Source organism: Eretmochelys imbricata, chromosome 2 (assembly GCF_965152235.1).
Source record: "Eretmochelys imbricata isolate rEreImb1 chromosome 2, rEreImb1.hap1, whole genome shotgun sequence".
Lineage (NCBI taxonomy): Eukaryota > Metazoa > Chordata > Testudines > Cheloniidae > Eretmochelys > Eretmochelys imbricata.
In genome coordinates this window covers 206,213,130-206,232,240 of record NC_135573.1, presented here as the reverse complement: position 1 = coordinate 206,232,240, position 19,111 = coordinate 206,213,130, and the positions used below count along the sequence as shown (strand labels likewise).

The 19,111-nt window shown below is 43.7% G+C and overlaps 1 protein-coding gene across 1 annotated transcript in view; it reads right to left on the bottom strand.

Annotated features, from left to right (window-relative positions):
- Positions 1-242: 242 nt before the first annotated feature.
- Positions 243-19,111, bottom strand: part of JAZF1 (JAZF zinc finger 1) — a 278,603-nt gene continuing 259,734 nt past the window's right edge. The window contains exons 4-5 of the mRNA XM_077811340.1: positions 18,278-18,447; positions 243-2,510 (exon numbers count right to left, since the gene is read on the bottom strand). Of these exons, the coding sequence (XP_077667466.1) occupies positions 2,334-2,510; positions 18,278-18,447 (347 nt within the window). The 3' untranslated portion in view covers positions 243-2,333. The remainder of the gene's footprint in view (positions 2,511-18,277; positions 18,448-19,111) is intronic.

The window sequence follows — 19,111 nt, the reverse complement described above, 5'->3', positions numbered from 1 at the left end:
TCTTGAAAATCTTGATTTAGCTTTTATTAAGGATAGTTTGTAGCATTCCACAGAATTTGACAACTAAACAGGTTGCCCGAACCTTCTGGTGCATTTGGTTTTAATTATTACACTGAGAAACTGCCAAAAAAGGAAATTAATATTGGATAAAAATACTATCAGTCTGCATATCAAACTGATCACTCTTAAAGATAATGAAGTAATAATGAAGCATTCATATTTGTTTTGGGTCAGAGGCAGTTTATTTTAAATGTGATTTGATTTACATTTATAAGCAGCTTTCTTGACAGGAATTTTGATTCATTAAGTTGCCTTCAGTTCTAAAACAAACCTCTGTCACTTTCAAACTTAATGTACTTTGTCCCCAACAAAACATATGAAAATATAATTTAAAGCACACTTTTCACAGACACAGTACAATACATTCACTATACACAGTATAACAAAATAGTCCCATCTTTACCTGTTTAATAATACTGTCACAATGAATAGGTAAATAGAAACTGGAATTTCATTTTCATAGTTGAAAGGAATTTACATGCAATAACTTTTTATGACTGTTTAGCTGTTAAACTAACTTAACCAGCCTATAGTTTCTTGCACTAGAGCAGAGCCAAATGATACTTGCTGTCCTGATCTGCTGTCAAAACAGTTCAGAAGGTAGAAAGTAGCCAAATGAGATCTTTAATACACCAACAAGTTGATTATCATGTCTGGATCATTTAAACTGAACGGACAACACTGTCTCCTCTTCAGGCTTTGAGGCAATGATTTGTTTAAATGGGGGTTTTGCAAATGCTTCTTTAAAACCTCATTATGAGGGATTCAGTAGCTGGTTAACAGAAAATTGTCATCCTTTCAAAGTTCATTTTTAACGTTTTAGAAAAACGGAGAGGTCTGTTTCCCATTTGTCTGAACTTTCATGCAAAATACAAGGAAGAGAGGAAAGTTACTTACTACATTTCAAAACGCTTAATTTGTTTTCATGGGAAATAGGTCTGAATTTTTATAGGTTTTTTTAATCTAAGCTTCAAAGAATAGCACTTGTGAGAGAAGAATGCTCAAGGCATTATGGTATTGTAAGCAATATATGTTCAGGTATGGTCCAGACAAGTCATTTTACAATGGCTCTTGTTTCAAGTCAATCTTTGACACTGGCTGCAAGAAGCACTTCATCTTCAGTAAGGCTCATGTCATATTTCAGCAAAGTGATTTGTAAAGCTAAACAGACATTTCCAAGTGGAATGGAGTGATCTACAATAAGAGGCAAAAAATATACAAAGAAAATTTCAAAATATAATGAACGTGAAGGAGGGTCACTAGAAATTTCTGTAACACAAATAACATCCCTCCTTAAACGAAGCTTAGAATTTTTAATTTTTATTTGCAACCACAGGCATAAGTTAGTACTGTAGTTGCAAGAATTGGCAACGCATAAAACATTAAATCTGTTGGCAACAGAGAACTACAAAGTGCTTTAAAACTTCATCTGAGATGAAGATAGAATTGTTTCTCTCTCACACACAAATTTGCACTTAAGTATTTCGAAGTGTCTTTCTAACAGTAGATTTCAGGAGAAAATATTTAGTTGGCCTGGGATCTTGGTCCTCAAAAGTTTGATGGGAATGAACTTAATACATCATCTTGTATAAAAACAAAGTAATAATCCTAACACTAAAGGTGATTGTTTACTAGTTCAAATGGCAAGATTTTCAGCATTTCAAAAGGGAAAAAAGAATTTGCAAGATAATATAAAATACAGCAAGCACACCTTTTTATGTATGTTATTTAAGTATGAAAATATTTTTAGCATATTATGTTAAACATTCTTTCTTATTTATATTTCCAATACCTAAAAGACTTGCTACACCATCGATAACTCCATTATGTAAGGCATGTTAACCAGTTTGACAATGGTGGTATTGTTTTGGTTTTACACACACACGAACGGATGTGTTGAAAATCTTCAACCACATTACAATCTTGAAACGATGTCAGTGCCAAGCTTTCCTCTCCACGCCCCTAATTAACACTGCAGTACAACTAAATATGCAACACCCCCTAAGTTTTGATTTGGGGAAAGTGTTCTGAAAGTGTTCTAAGCTTTTTTAGCACCTTATATCAAAGTAATGAAAATGGGTATGATGATTACAAGTGCAAATGTACAAAATCATTAACTCTACAAAGATACATCATTCCAAAATTACAGAAAAATTTAAAGCATGCATTTCATTTTTTTAAAGGGTTGCTGAATGCTTCCCCTGAAAAAGGTGGCTGTTTTCAAAATCAGCAACTGCTGGTGAGGATTTCTTGGCACATTTGTGACCAGCATGTTATTGCTGCATCTTCCTGATAATCTCAGCAGACACTGGGGGATGGAAATTGATTGTGTGGTGCCGCAAGCCCTGAGCTGTCTTGTAACTCTTTCCACAACGACATTTGAATGGTTTGCGTACACGGATCTGTGTTCTGTGGCCATTCTTGGCATGGTACTTTATACCGTTCACATTCTGTGGGTGAAAGAGTGAAATATTGGTTGTCATACATGGGCTAACATAATGGCTTGGCTTCCTGATATAAAAAACGGAATTGACTATTAACCTTGTTGTGACAAAATTGCATAATTGTTAGTAACTGTCTCTAGGTGTTGGCTACAGTACAAATACGCCCTCCCTTCTAATGCATTCAAGACATGACTAAGAGCTCGGGCCCTAAGAAGGCATAGTCTGCAAACTAGGGCATACAATTTTAAGGGGTCAAACTTACCTTAGTAACCTATCACTGAATGGTTAACCTTTTTAAAATTAATATGTGGTATGCTAGAAAGAGGAGGTTACTTACCTGTAATCGGAGGTTCTTTGGGATGTGTGGTCCCTATTTGTATTCCAAACATGAGTGCACATGCATGCCATGCACTGGAAGTTTTCAGTGGCCGTGTTCACTGACCTGCACGCATGTCATATGTTGCCCTGTACTCCAGGCAAGGTTATAACAGGCCTTAGTCATCCTCTTACTGCTGAATCAGGCTATCTGTCCACAGCCCTGGGAGGTATAGCCATTGGCAGGATGGCATGGTCCACGGTCACGTCTTTGGCTGCCCCTTTGTCAATGCCATAGTGGAGGGGTTCTCAAACTGGGGGTCATGACCCCTTGGAGGGTTGCAAGATTATTCTGGGGGGGGGGGTCACAAGCTGTCAGCTTCCATCCCCAAACCCCACATCGCCTCCAGCATTTATAATAGTCGTAAATATAAAGAAGTGTTTTTAATTTATAAAGGAGGTTGCACTCAGAGGCGTGCTGTATGAAAGGGGTCACCAGCACAAAAGTTTGAGAACTACTGCTGTAGTGGGTGGTGAAGGTGTGTACAGAGTGCCAGGTCGCCACTTGGCAGATGTCGTACCATGGGGCATCTGCCAGGAAGCTGGAGGTGGTAGCTTGGGCCCTTGTGGAGTGGGCTGTAATTCTGCCAGTTGGTGTGGCATTGGACTGTGCATGTGGTATCGGACTCCATGATGCAAGTAGAGATCTACTTGGATATGCACTATGAGGAGGGGGCTTGGCCCCTAGACCTCTCCGTAGTGGCAATGAAAAGACATGGAGAGGTGTGGGCCCTGTCTAGGTAGAATGTGAATGCGGAGCAGACACCCAAGGAGTGCAGGGTCTTGTCTGTGGGAGGGGCATGCGATTTAGGGTGTAAGTCCAAGAGATGGATGGATTGGTTGAGGTAGAACTCTGAGACCACTTTCGAGAGAAACTTACAGTGAAGACTTAACGAGACCATGTCCTTATGGAAGACCGTATATTGCGGGGAGGAGTGTCAGCCATCATGGCCACCAGTTTGCCACCGAGTGGAGGTGATGGCTACAAGGAAGAAGACCTTCATGGATAAGCGTGAGAGAGCATGTGACCAGCCAGGGACTCAAAGGGAGGTCTGATGAGGGCAGAGAGCACAAGAGTGAAGGTCCAAGGAGGGGCAAGTTTCAGAACCAGGGGAAAGCTGTTTGTCAGCTCTTTCAGAAATTGGATGGTGGTAGGGTAAGTAAACACCAAGTGGCCATCCACCAACGGGAGCGAGATGTACTTGAGGGAAATGGTGGTGTGCCCAGGAGGTGAAACGCTTCCATTTTGCTGTGTAGCACACTAGAGTGGAAGCTCATATGCTGTGCATAAGTATGGGGGGAGCAGGCATTGTCTTGGTGCGATCCCCATTCAAAAACCAGGCCATTATTTGAAGCGGGTCTCGGCTAGGATGATGGACTCTGCCCAGGTCCTGGGTGAGGCAGTCTGGTAGATCGGGGAGACAGATTGGGGGCAGGAGGAGAGTCTGAGTAACCGGAACTGGAAACCAGAACTATTGGAGCCAGAACGAGGCTACCAGGAGGATTGCGGCTCAGTCACAGCAGATCTTGTGCAGAATTGGGGGATGGGGGAAGAAGGCGTAGTGAATACCACCTTGCTATGGAATGTGAAGAGCATGACTCTGGGGAATCTCTGCTTCTGGCACAGTGGTAAAAAAGGTCCTAGTGCGGGGTGCCCCAAGCATGGCAGTTGGAGCAGAGTGGGGGCGCGGAGCTTCCACTCATGATGAGGTATCAGGTCTGGGTGAGCATGTATGCATGGGAGTTCTGCACCCCCGGGAGGTAATGCCAAGTGAAGTGTTCTGAGGTGGTGGAGACACCAGTTCAGGAGGTGGATGGCTTCCATGCAAAGTGACCAGGATCTGGTGCCTCCCTGTCTGTTTATGTATGTCCCTGTGGTGGCACTGTCAGAGAGGATCTGAATGTGTTGGCTGTGGATAAGAGGCAGGAATGTGTGTCAGGTTAAGCGGACTGCCTGCAGCTCGAGGATATTGATGTGCATGTGTGCCTCGTGATGAGTTCAAGCCCCTTGTGCGGCACAGCCATCAAGGTGGACTCCCCAACCAGCCAGGGAGGCATCTGTGGTAAGGGTGGTCATGGGCCCAGATGTGGTGAATGGGGTGCCTTGCAGCATCAGTCCACCAGGTGAGAGAAGTGCAGACTGGCTGTGGGACAGTGTCCAGATGGTTGATGTGGGGCCTGCAGACTGAAGGGGGCCAGAGTTGTAGACAGTGAATGTAGGTATGTGGCATCACATGGGGTGCAGGCCGTGTGGCTGAGGTGGCAGAGAGAGCAGCGCACTGTGGTGTGTGAGGTATGATCATTACATGGGCTGTCAGGGTGGCAAAATGTTCCACCAAGGAGAAGGCTCAAGCTGTCACTGAATCTAAGCGTACCCTGATTAAATGGATTGTCTGTGTCCGGAACAGCATGGACTTCTCCTCATTGACACAGACATCTAGAGAGGCGAGGATGGGTGATGTCGTTTTGGCGAGGGTTGTTGCCACCAAGAGCCAGTTGTCCAAGTAAGGAAACACACACAGAATACCCCAGGCATTGTAGCTGGGCTGTGACCACCGCTGTGAAGACTCATGGGGCCATGGCAATACCAAAGGGGAGAACTGTGAAGTGGTAGTGGTTGTCACCCACACGGAAGCAAAGGACCTTGTGGTGGACTGGATGGATATTGATATGGAAGCAGGTGTCCTTCATGTCAAGGGCTGCAAACCATACCCCCTGGGGAAAGGAGGTGATGATGGATGCGAGCGTCATTCTATGGAACATGGGCTTTCTGATGAAGTTGTTAAGAAAGCAGAGATCGAGGACAGGATGGAGACCTCCTCCCTTCTTTGGGATGAGAAAAGTACAGGGAGTAGAAACCCTTACCGATGAAGAAGGCAGGCATGGGTTCAATTGCACCTTTCATTAGGAGAGTATCTGCCTCACAGTGCATGAGGTTGCGATGAGAGAGACTTCCAGGGGGCGAGGGGGGGGGGGGGGAGGAAGGGGAAGAAGAGGGAAGGTAAGGAACTCGATAGAATAGCCATGTCTCACCATCTCCAATACTAATGATCTGTGGTGATCTTGCCCCAGTGGTGGGCAAATAGGGCAAGATGGGCCCCAAAAGCGGTAAGGGGGGCTGGAGACAGTGATGATGGGGGCTTGCCAAAACTGGGCCTTTGATTGATGTCATGGTACGGCAGAGTAGGTGACAGAGGCTGACGGTTGTGGATGCTGTGATCTGAGGTGCCGTCGGGTGGGGTCCTGATACAGGGTGTACATGGGCTGCTACGGTGCATAGGGGCATGGTCAGAAGGGTGACTTCCGTTGCTTCTGTAAATTCCTGAAGATGCGAGAGTCATTTTTGACTCCAAGGAGTATAGGGACTCATCTGTCTTTGCCGAGAACAACTTGTCCTTGTCAAAGGTGAGGTACTAGATGGCGGTCTGGATTTCCCTCAGGAAGCCGGAGAACTGCAGTCAGACCTCCTTTTGCATGCCTATGTCTGTGGCCAGGGAGCGGGAGGATGTGTCTGCCACATCCATCACTGCTTGGAGGCTAACCTTGGCTTTCAAGTGACCTTCCTCCACCAGGGCTTGGAAACGTTGTTGCTTGTCCTGCAGGAGATGCTCCAAGAACTCTACTAGCTTGGCATAGTTTTAAAATCATAGTTTGCTAGCAGAGCCTGGTAGTTTGATATGCAGAATTGCAGGGCTGCAGAGGAGTAAACCATGCATCCTAGGAGCTCTAGGTGCTTTGCCGCCCTATCTGGAGGAGTGGAGGTGTGTGAGTGCTGCCTAGCCTGTTCCACTGCTGTGTGTGCCACCAGCGAAATGGGGAGGAGTCAGGGGAAGAAAATCAGCCCCTTTGGATGGCTGTGGGGGCGCAGGACACTGGTGTGTGCCAGACCGCCCGTACAGTTTGAAGGATGGCTTTGTTTATGGGAAATGCAATGCAGGACGGCCCCCTAGGCTGGAGGATGTCTAAGAGCTGATGCTGTTGGTCCTGGACTTCTTCCAATGGGATGCCCAAATTCAGTGTCACCCTTTGCAGCAGCTCCTGGTATTAGTGGTGGTCATCAGGAGCAGGGCTGGCTCTACGTTTTTTGCCGCCTCAAGCAGCAAAACAAAAAAAACCCTGCCGAATATGCCACCGCCGAGAGAACAGGAAGATCAGAGGGAGCTGCCGCCGCCGGCGAGACCCGAGCCAGAAGAGTCGCCACCGAATTGCTGCCGGGGCTGCTGCTGGAGCGCTGCCCCAAGAACGGCAGGAATGCCGCCCCTTCAGCAGCACCACCGCAGGCACCAGCTTGCTTAGCTGGTGCCTAGAGCCGGCCCTGATCAGGAGGCGAGAGGACCAGGGGAATCAGTGCTTCGTCCAGACAGGAGGCTGTTGTCGGGACTGGCTCCCTTGTGGTCTCTGTCTCCAGGTCCGAGCTGGACGGTTCTGGTGAAGGGGCCCAGATGGAAGGGTGCAAGGCATAAGAAGACTAATATGGGTTGTGGTAAGCATCCCATGTTGGCCAGTGTGCCCATGGGGTCTAGTCCTGGGGATACTGCAGGCCCCAAGAGTACACATACCAATGCAGCGGGGTTGGAGCATACCTTGCCTGGTGTGATGGCCATGCCCAGGAGTCCAAGCTATGCCTGGGGACTGGGGAGAATGATGATTCCTTTGCTGAAAAGCCTTTGGAGTCCAAAGAGATCTCGGATGGTGGCAGCTGTCAATGAAGGCGGTCCTGCAATCATGGGGTGTGGTCTCCAGCCCAGGAAGAGCAGTGCATCTGTTGGTATGGTGGGCTGCGAAGCCGAAAGCAGCGGCAAGAGGGGGATATGGCAGGTCAAAGTGCACCGTGGGGAGCAAGTGTTCGGCTCGTCTGGGTGTCCATGGCATGTCCCGCTGACTGCTGAAACAAGGGTGTGTATGTGGTGCAGAGCATGGGGACTCATGTTGCGATGGAGATGCACAGCATGGAGGGCTGTCTTGTGGTACGGCTAGTGCATGGGGAAGCTTAGGAGGTGGCAGGAGCAGTCCATACACAACATCTCGCCCGACCTGGCACAGTTGGTAATGGGGACTTACCAATGCGATGGGCATGAGAGTACTTGCAACTCTCCTACTTGGCCTTGTCGTGTGCTGTCGGATGTGGGCAGGGGGGTAGGTAGGATGCTCACCACCAGTGCACTGCTGGTTCTGCCAGTCCAGGATCGGACTCCACAAGAGGCTGGAGAGCTTCCTCCATGAGGAACTTCCTGAGTCGCAGGAGATGAGCCTCATGGACAATGTTCCCTCTAATTTTTGACAGGCCATGCGCACAAAAAATTTCTTCTGTGCAAATTTTTGACAGGCTGTGTGTGCAAAAAATTTCTTCTGTGCAAATTTTTGACAGGCTGTGTGTGCAAAAAAATTCTTCTGTGCAAATTGTGCTTCTGTGCAAATTTTTGTGTGTGCGGGGTTCAGGATCTGTGTGTGCGTGCACATGCTCACAGCTTAGGGGGAAAAGTGCTCATGGGTCTGCAGGGGAAAGGACTTACAGATGTCGCAATGTGCGGCAAGATGCGCTTCTCGTAGGTAGTATAAGCAACGGCAGTGCTCATCTCTCATAGAGAAAGAATTGAGGGAATGAGGCACAGTTCTTCAATACTAGAATGCAGGGCATAGTCCCCTGACAAAGTCGGGGCGGCCCCCGAGCGGGGCAAGTAACTACACTAACTACAGTCTATGTACACAACTAAGAAGAAAAAACAAACTAGCTAACTAAATACAATGGACAGTCATTCTCGTAGAAATTACGAGCACGTGGAAGAGAAGATTCTGACTCCAACCACACAGCGCTATGAGGGAACTGGGGAAGTGTCGCCCCGCATGGCCTCTTACAACATTGCCTGGAGCACAAGGCAACATACAACATGCATACAGGTCAACAGACTACTTCTGAAAACTTCCAGCGCATGGCACACGTGCGTTTGGAATACATATAGGGACCCTCATTAGAAGGAAAATAGATGTTCTTTACTTCCTGACACTTTGACAGGGATTTTCCAGTGGTTCATTCAAAGCTATTGGAAAAACACCAGGAAGTTAACTTAGGATTTGTCTTACCAACAGTTCATGGCAAGCTGTGGTGCAAATCTATCTCACGCTAGCTTGTAGCCTACCACCTGTCTGTGTGGGCCCTGCTGCCACGCATGAAAAATTCTGTGGTGCACTTTCATCTACCATTTCAAAGCAGGGTGGGTCAAAACACAGGGAAACTTTTAGTGTGGCAGTAGGTTCCAGATGGACTGTTAGCGCGCAATGAGCTGGCTGTAAGTCTACGTTGCACTAGCCATCCATGCTCTACCTATCTATAGACAAGTTTTAAGGAACGTATTCAAGCAAAAAAGAGCAGAGATACATAGAGCAAGCACAGTAGTATTCAGCTACACTCCTTCAAAGTGATCAAAGCAGCTATCACCATTTGCCCTATTTAAGATTATTAATTTTTTTCATGAGGCAGCCACAAAGCTTGATAGCCTTACATCAGTGGTTCTCAACCCATGGCCCAATCCGCACAACTGCAGCCCATGTGATGTTCTCAGGACCATACAGTGGTGTGTGTGTGTGTGTCTTTTTTGTGTAGATTCGGCCCACATAACACATAGAAAGCTGCATATGCCGCCCACAATTGTAAACAGAACCACTGCCTTACATGTATAGTACCTAGAGAATTAAGTACACAGAAAACAGTCACCTTTAGGTTGGACTTTCACATGATTTCACAAACCTACCCATTTCTATATCCTCCAAACACACTTGAAAATAAATAACCATGTTTGAGGATATTTACCACTGAAACCACAGTTCTCTAGCTGTCTTAGAGAAAAACTACTGTGTTTAGAATTGCTACCATCACAGTTCCTGCATAGTTTGCCTTTAAGGGAAGATGATGTCAGCTTTGCCTGAGAAAATCCTCCTTAAGTATCTTTTAGTTTCATTTGCAGGATCAAGAAGCTGGCAGCTCAAGAGCCTTGTACTAAGACTGGTTGAAAGCCTCTGTTGCTTTCGTTATGTGGTAACATCTTACATTCTTCTTGCAGATTCTGACACCAGCCGTGGTGGTCTATCTAAGCCAGTGGTTCCCAAACTTGTTCCGCCGCTTGTGCAGGGAAAGCCCCTGGCGGGCCGGGCCGGTTTGTTTACCTGCCGCGTCCGCAGGTTTGGCCGATTGCAGCTCTCAGTGGCCACGGTTGGCTGCTCCAGGCCAATGGGAGCTGCTGGAAGCGGCGTGGGCCGAGGGACGTACTGGCCGCCATTTCCAGCAGCTCCCATTGGCCTGGAGCACTGGGAGCTGCGATTGGCCGAACCTGCGGACGCGGCAGGTAAACAAACCATCCGGCCCACCAGGGGCTTTCCCTGCACAAGCGGCGGGACAAGTTTGGGAACCACTGATCTAAGCTGTGACATTTTATATTTCTGCCTTCAGTGGGTTGGATGACTAGTTAAGGACTCATCTCACTGAGGCGTACTCTTTCCTTCAAGGCTTGTTTACATGGCATAGGAAAGTTCATTAGAAGTGTGTGACTTGTAGAGTGCACTAAATGCCCCATGTGGACCCTGCTGCCACTAACTGAAAGATAGCTAGTTCGTGTTAATGTAGAAGTAGGTGCCTTTTACATTATACCCGCAGAGTCTCCATGGGGCAGTCAGAGCACTCTATAAATCACACTCCTCTAATGTACTTTACTGAGCCACGTAGACAAGCCCCAAATATATTATCTGCTTCCTCTTCAAGGGTTTGGGCCTTTGGATAAACTAGGAGAGTCTGAGATTGACTTTCATTATAGCAGCTGTGAACTGTCCAGTGGACGGTGTTTTTCTTGTTCTTCCAGAGGAAAGGTTTATGGACATTCAAAGAGCAATTACTATGACAAGTTCGCAGCCCTGGAACTCAACTCCTTTCTGAAGCTTGTAGGTTTGATTGGCTCCACTTACTATGTTTACTAGACTAAGAGGTTGAGAACTCTATAGTAATATGCACTAATTACTACCCGGAACGTAAGGCCATAGTCAGCCAGGCTTAGATTCAGGAATTTTTACTATGCTGAACACTGCCTTCTAATAGTTATAAGAAGGGTTTTGTTAAGATGGGGATCTGAACTATGCCTACACAGAGCTCATGCTGTGTGGAAGTTCAGAAAATCAAACCCTCTGATTATGACCTTCACACTGCAGCTGCCCCTGGACAATTCACTAAAGAGTTATGGTTCCTTTGTACTCTTACAGAACATGAATGTTGGTAGCCAAAAACTGAAACCTCAGAAGAAGGAAATAACAAAAAAAAAAAAAAAAACCTCAGAAAACCAGGAAATGCAGGTAAGGTAATACCTCCTTCAGCACGTGTCCTTCTAAAGTCTGATTCCAAACCATCAATGATGTATCTATTCTGGACTGGGATATGTTGTAGTCTATGCTCCTGAGTGACAAATCTTTGTCCCCAATCCTGTGCTGATCTTCCCTGACACAATTTCAAGCAATTCATATCAGTACAAACATTACAAAACTTTCAGCATTTACTAGAGAACCAATGATCAGTGGAGCCTGCATTAAGGCGCAAAAAAAAAAAAAAAAAAAAAAAAAAAAGGGTAAGTGGGCTGTAGAGGAGACTGCGTTACAATGCCCCATCTCACCTTACGCTACATGGAAAGTTTCTCCTGATCCATTTCACACAGAACTGTGCCTCTTCAGCTATGTATTTTTTTGTTTTGCGAAAGCAACTGTCTCCAACTCAGTATAAAATGAAGCCTATGAACTATTTGTACTTGAAAATGTGATGGAGCTTTAAAACAAAGTCTCGGGGCTGAAATGCTAATCTTCAGCTACAGTGCTCAAAGTGTGTGGGGGGAGGGAGATGGGGGAGGGGGTAAGGAGGAATGACCCAACACAACCTAAGTTTATCCTCAGAAACTTTAGAAAAGTCTGCCCAGAGTAATGTGCAAGAAGTTTTCCCTTTTTTATAACTTCAAATCAAGAGATAGTTATTTGACAATTATACTAGAAGTAAAATGAACAGTTAATGGTGGCATCTGTGCAATAAAAGCTACAGAACATAAATACCCTCAGTTTGCATGGCAATAACATGATCATTTATGGCAAAAGTTTCACTTTGGGTTTACTTGAAACTTTGTTATTGGATTCTTTAATGGGTTATTCTGGAACACCTCATGTGCAGAAATCACAGGCACACACCTCGATGGATGAAAAAGACAGTACAGTCTTTTTCCAGGCAGAAAGTGCTAGGAAATTCCATCTTGGCCTGTGTTTTAAGATGAATTGGGTTAGAGAAGGGTTTGAAAAATAGCAAAATGTTCAGGCTATGAGAAACCAATGCAACATGAAACTTGATCTACATCTCTCCATAAAAGCACTGAAAGAAAACTCTTGTTGGAACTTCACATCAACTCTTCCTAAGTTTTTCCACTGGTTTAATGTAAACACCTTGTTGTGTGTCTTAGGTTAAATTTGTTGAGGTATAGAGAACAACACTGCCAGACCCATCTGTCACTTTTATTGCTCTAGATTCTTAGATTAATGATGAGACACACTCACACGGTTGAGGAAGAAGGCTGCAGCATAGAAAGACTATGGAAATGAAACTAGACGAAAGAACAATGAAACTAGGACCAGAACATGAGGAGATACCAAATAGTTCTAGTAATGGTATTGGTGGGTTTGTGTGACTACAGTGTCTTTGGTCTGGTAGGACCGTATGTCCTAGGATGCCACCACTAGCTAAAGCATTAAAGTTTGGGATCATGTACAGGAATAGTACAAATGTCCAAGGACATGAGACAGGGACATTAATGTAGCTGTTTTGGGGTTTCCTTTTATTCTGTTTAGTGCTTGGACACTCACTTTAATTTTTGCACAGACTGTGGTGTTTACCTTACACACAATGAGGTTATTAATGCACGAGGTGCTTGCTCCTGACCAGACAAATGTAGTTGCTTTTAGGTGCCATCTTTAGTGGAGGAGGGCAAGAAAACTGTCTCATGGACAAGGCTCTTTCTCCCAGGTACTCAGCTTGCTTCTGTTGCATAATCCTCATCCACTCCAGCTCACTTCCTCTCACAAACTCCATGAGCCACAGACCTGCTTCCTCCTCTCACTCTTCCATCTACTGCACCGGACTTGTTCCTTCTCCATGCCACCCCTTACCCCACTCACTGCTTATTATCTCATGCCTGCCCAGCCTCTCCCATGCCCCTTTGCCCTTACATCAACTCCCACTTATGTCTCTGTTTTGGCTCTCCCAAGGCTCACCCTTAGGAGGCTTTAGGGAGGGGGGCGGGGGAAGGAGAGAGGAGGCCCATCAGCCATTCCCCCATCCTCTTCTGGGGAGGCTGGTATCTTTGCATTCTTTGAGGGTGGTGGAAGGGGGTCACCATCCCTTCCAATCCATTTGGGCTTTTGCCAGCATTTTCAAGAGAAAGACCACTGGGCTTCCCAGCCTCAGGGAGCCCAGGCCCATCAGGCTCACTGAGCCCTTCCCATCCCCTTTTATAGGCAAGTCCCAAGGAAATAATGCTCCTTAGAGAGATGGGTTCTTTGCAATAGGGGGATCTCCACAACATGAGCCGGGAAAGCCCAGTGGGTGAAGCACAGAGAAACTCTGCCCACTCAGGGGAAGGATTTCTTAGCTGGGAAAGATCTGAAACAAATTAATTGCAGATCCTGCCAGCATAAGAGACATCCTGCCTATTATGGAGTGGTCTGTCCTGCCCAAAACTCCCTGCTAACCCCACCTCTTCGTAGGCTCTCAGTTCCCCAACCTGTCTCTGTGAACTCCAATGCCACCCATTCAACACAGCCGATATCCTCCCCTCTCCTGCTACCACAGCCTCCCCTGCAGTCTTGATTGCCGAACATTTGATGTTCTCCAGTTTCCCCCTACCCAACAACCCTCTAACTATATCCCTATCTGCAAACTTGTGCTGCACACTACACCATCTCCACTCAATACCTCACATAGCCCATCAGCCACTGCTGCCCCCAGTCTTTCCAAGCCCCCATTCACAACTGGCAGTCCCTGCAAGTCTTGTTTTTCCCATGCTTATAGCCATCACTACATATTCTCTCGCCTACTGATCTTGGCTGCCCGCTGCTTCCCCATGCCTCTGCCCAATCATACCCTGAACTTCTACACGTTCTAAAAAACCAGGTAACTGCTGCCTTAAAAAAAATGTAGCTGAAGTTGCTCAAGTGCATTTCCTAGCAATACAGTCACTAAAAACCTTAGAAATCATCAGTTAAGGCAATTTTCACATTTAGACCAACCTCAACTCCCGAACTTTTCAGTCAGCCATCACAGTAAAGCAGATGCATTCACAGATCTGTAAATCTACATCCAGTTCCCTTTCTGGGATGATATACTCTCTCTAAACATATGAACACTGGACAAACTCAATAATGTGTTATTTGTACATGAAAAACTATGAGCTTGGAGTTGAACTGTGCCTTGTGCAGAGGAACTGGATGTGTGCATTGTGGGTGGCTAGATGTTGGAAGTGAAAGGGAATTTGTTGTGTTAATGAAAATTCTGTATCGGTTGTAATATTGGAATGGTGAGATACGTGAACTGAGTTTGGTCTGGATGCATATAATGCCCTAACTGCTGACTTCCTGGATTTTTAGTGACTGTGTTCATAGGAAATGTACTTGAACAACCTTATCTGTAAGTTTTGTGGGCACTTAAAATACTCTCCTATTTTTACGGTGTGTTTACCATAGACCAGAGAATGTGTGATAGATACTCTATACACAGATATAAAAATAATATATATAATGTATTTTATATACAATACATGATTTTATATATATCTATCTATAGATAGATATATATAAAATGTATTCATGTATTATTTCTATTACGTATATTTGAAACTTTTAATTTGATCTTTAGCAGTTGTCTAAATAGGTTCCTTGGCATTAAAGATCCTTCAGATATGTTTCAGATTTTCTTGTCCACAGCTTTGCTAGACAACACATTATTGATATGGCCAACATTATCAAAGTAAGAGTTTAATGTTATGCTCTTAAATCCATTCTTTGGCTCCACAAGGGTGGGATTTTCAGAAGTGCTTTAGAAACACAAATCCCGCTGTCTTCAATATACACCTAAATGTGGATTTAGGAGCCTAATGTTTAGCTTTGGAGAAACAAAGCTCAAACATATCACACGTATCTTTGATTCAAGAGAACCCACTTAGACCATTGCTAAAGATCAAATTAAAAGTTTAAAATATGTATAATATAAATAATACAAAAATACAATTACATAGGAATGCTCTAGAGCATCTAGAAGTCAATGAGCTACTCAAACATTTCTCTCTTTTACCAACAGAATTTTCTCCAAGAAAAGATATTATCTCACCTACCTCTCACTAATGAGTTACTTAGGTGCTTTTGAAAATCCCTCCAAATATAGACTTGGAAACTTTCAGGAAGCTTAGAGTCATATTTTAGAAAAATTTGACCATTGTAATAGAAGAAAAATCTAAGGCAGATTATAGTAAATAGAGGCTAGAGTAACAATATTATTGTTATTTATTGGTAGACAATTTGATATCTTTAAAAAAAATAAGACTGAAAAACAGCAATTAAATGTTTATGACTCACTTCTACTGTGATGCCTATGGGAAACTGTCACCAGATAACAGCTAAGCAGATGGCCAATAGGGACTTTTGATATTTATCTGGCCCATGTAAAAACATATTCTTATTACAGTTTCCATCATCCTACCTCCCCCATTCCGTCAGAATATTTTTACGCTCACTGCTGAATCCTGTCTTAATTACACTGCTTAATTACCTTAATTACTCTTTGGTGCAGAACCAGTCTTTTACTGTTGTACCATGCCAGGCAGAATGGAGCCCTGACCCTGACTGGGGCCTCCAGGCACTCTCACAATACAAATAATAATAAATCATCATCATCCTATAAAAACACATCATCTAAATGCTGGACAAAAGGAAGCTGTGTTCATTTGTCTCCCCTCCCCCACCCAAAAGTAACTTAGACCTTTTCAGATGTCAGGTGGATCTGATAATTATTGTATGCGTGCATCAATATTCCTGTTTATAGCCATGGTCCTGTTTTACAGCCATCAGTGTTATTACCCAGCACCCAGCAGGAAGTTCCAGTGCATGATTCTTTGATATCAGGACTCCTACCTAAACTCATCAAATACTTCTTCTGAGTGGGGGTTAAAGAGAGGGAAGATCAAGAGGAAACATGACCTACAGTTGACACAAAACAAAGGGAAGAGGAAACAAAGATAAAACACAGAAAATAAATTATACAAAGAGGAGAAATGAGGAAACAGAAGCAACTAACTGGAAGTGAGAGAGCTAAAGGAAATGTCCTTACCTATCTGGACTTAACAGGGATAAGTATTTTCCCAAAACTATGGTACTTTTTATTTGCTGCTTTCTCGGTTTGTCAGTCTCTCTATGGGTCATTAATTTGTTCCCTGTCTGACTGTTCTACCATTAATGGTGCATAAGACATCCTGTAGACAGTCCTCATGCATTTGAGATGAAGGCAGCGAGATAGCAGAAGCAGGCAGGAACAGCTTGCTTATTTGGCAGTAAAAAGACAGAGGAGCTGGCAGTCAAACAGAGAACAGACAGGATATAGCAAATTACAGGGTTCTCCTTCTAGCTTTTTCCACTAAATAAATGTTTTCTGCAATGCACAGATGCCCTCTTGGGAAAGTAACTCCTAACAATTGCCATGGCTTGCTTGCTTCCTGAGCTAAGCATTTACCTTTTATTCTACACCCTTCCCTTTACACACCTTCTGCCATAAAGAAAATGTGACAATCTTGCATAATGTGACCACATCTGCTCATTGACATTTCCACATATCCCCAAAATATCTTCCCTCCCACACCATCCCAAGAGTTTATGCTGAGATTTTCCTGAAGAGTAGAACAATTATTATGTAATTCACAATTCAAACTAATCTCCACATACAGGACTAACACATTGCTATAGAAAGTGTACACACTCTTTTGCACAGTATTTCCACTTGTGACTGATCTCCACGTATATGCACATACATTTTGTGACAAGCATTACTGAGTTAAAGGGGCTGGAAGTGATTCAGAATAGCTGCAGAATCAATGAAAGGCACACATTTTCAAGTACCGCACTTTGTATTTGCTATTGTCAGGATTTATATACCTTCAAATGTTACTAGTCTTCCTGCATTTCTCTCTTTCATTTTTCAGTTTTGTATTCCATTTTAGGACTTTACTATGCAGTTGTTAAAAAAGCCTTATCGTCGGTGGCAGTTTTGCTGGTGTATACACTGTAGGTTGGGGTCCTTTGAGCCTGCTGGATTTTAAAACGTTCTCTAATGCTTCATGGAGAACTTTGAAAAACATTTAATATATAGAGAAAATCCAGTCATATATTCCCACATTTTTATTGCTTAGGGACCTTTGCATAATAAATGAATCTGTTCTGTAAGAAACCATTTGCTCCTGCTCTAATTCATGTGAAATAATATTGCTTTGCCTGTAATATCAGAGAGCTATACATGCTAGACAATGGTGATGTCGCAAGGAGAACATAAGTAGAAGCTGGTTAACAGACTTTTATGCAAAGGTCCCTCATACGATAAAACAAATGAACAAAAAAAGAAAGACAAGTTTTTCCAGAATATATGGTATTAAATAGAAGCCCCCCATCCTGCAATCAAATCCATACAGATTGTCATGCCCATGAGAAGTCAGAGGGATTCTGCACCAGTACAAAATTCTGCTCATACAGATCCGTTTTCAGGATCAGGGTCAGAATCTACCCTATACAAATGTTTTCAAATGTTTTCTATGAGGTTACTGCTCAGTCTTCCCTGAGGTGGCCTTTGGCTTTTTAAAATTAAATGGTACGTTTTGCACATCATCTGTATTAGCAGAGGTATCACTGGCATACTTTCAGTACAGGATAGCACAAAATCTGTAATGGTTATATAAAGAGGACCCATTCCAGCGTTGGTATGGACAAGTTCTATATGTAATGTGCGTGATTCCATGTAACAGATGAATGTTGGCATCATCTTCCCATTTCAGGAGATAATTTCTTGGAATAAGGCTTGCTAATTATAATGTGTGACCCAGTTGCTTTAATTGTTCCTTTTAACAATCTCTCTTGATCAGTAGATACAGATGCAACATATGCTGTATATGACTTGAAAATGTTTGAGAGGAAAATCAGTCCGAAAAGAACACTGTGCAGCTATATGAGAATCTGTTGAAGTCTCGTAAAAATAAAAGCGAAAGGTCTAATAAAACAGAAATATGTGACCTGCTTTCCCAGACTCTCTCCCCTACTGCAGTGAAACAGAAATAAACCAAGTCTCTGCTATAACTCACCTTATATCTTTTTTTACATCCAGGAACAGGACAGGCAAAAGGCTTCTCATCCCCTCCATTCATACACATTGAACTGAGGATAGCTTCCGAGCTGATGGCGCTTTCTGTGGTCCAGGACTCGTCACTGTCTGATTCTTCATAGTCTACTTCTTCCTCATCATACTCGCTACCTAAGAAACCAGGGTATTTCACAAGAATAAAGTGAAATCATTGCAACACAATTCATTTTTATTTCATTATCCCCAGTCCCTTATAACTCACCTACACCCTTCTTATTTATAATGCAGGAAGACAGGTACTTTTAATCACATAAAATGTCCTGGCTATAGCTACTACTTCATAAAAATAGCCACAGTACCTTTCTTAAGTAGCTATAAGATAGCTGATATTAATATATTTTCATAAACAATCAACCACAGTGGCATTAAACGTTCAACAGGGATTGATTACGAACTCAATTTCACTCCTTTTCTAATAAAAGAGCCCTCTCTGTTCCAAACCCGACCTAGAAAACATAGATAATTTTCTCTAACCTAAAGCTGTTTTTTTTTTTTTTTAGGGCTTTTCCTTTACATGATACAATACTGAAGAGCATAATTTGACAGATCATAAACAGTGTAAAATAATACGTTGACAAGTCCTAATGCATTTACTAGCCCTTTGGAATTAAATGGAATTATAGCACAACATTAATAAGAATTATAGTGTAGCAATTATAGTTGTGAAATTCATTCCCTCAGGTTTAGGGATAAATGGCTGCCTTGACCACATTCTGTTCCAGATATGCTACAGCAGTCATTTGAGCACCTGGTACTGAGGTTTTTAATTTTTTTT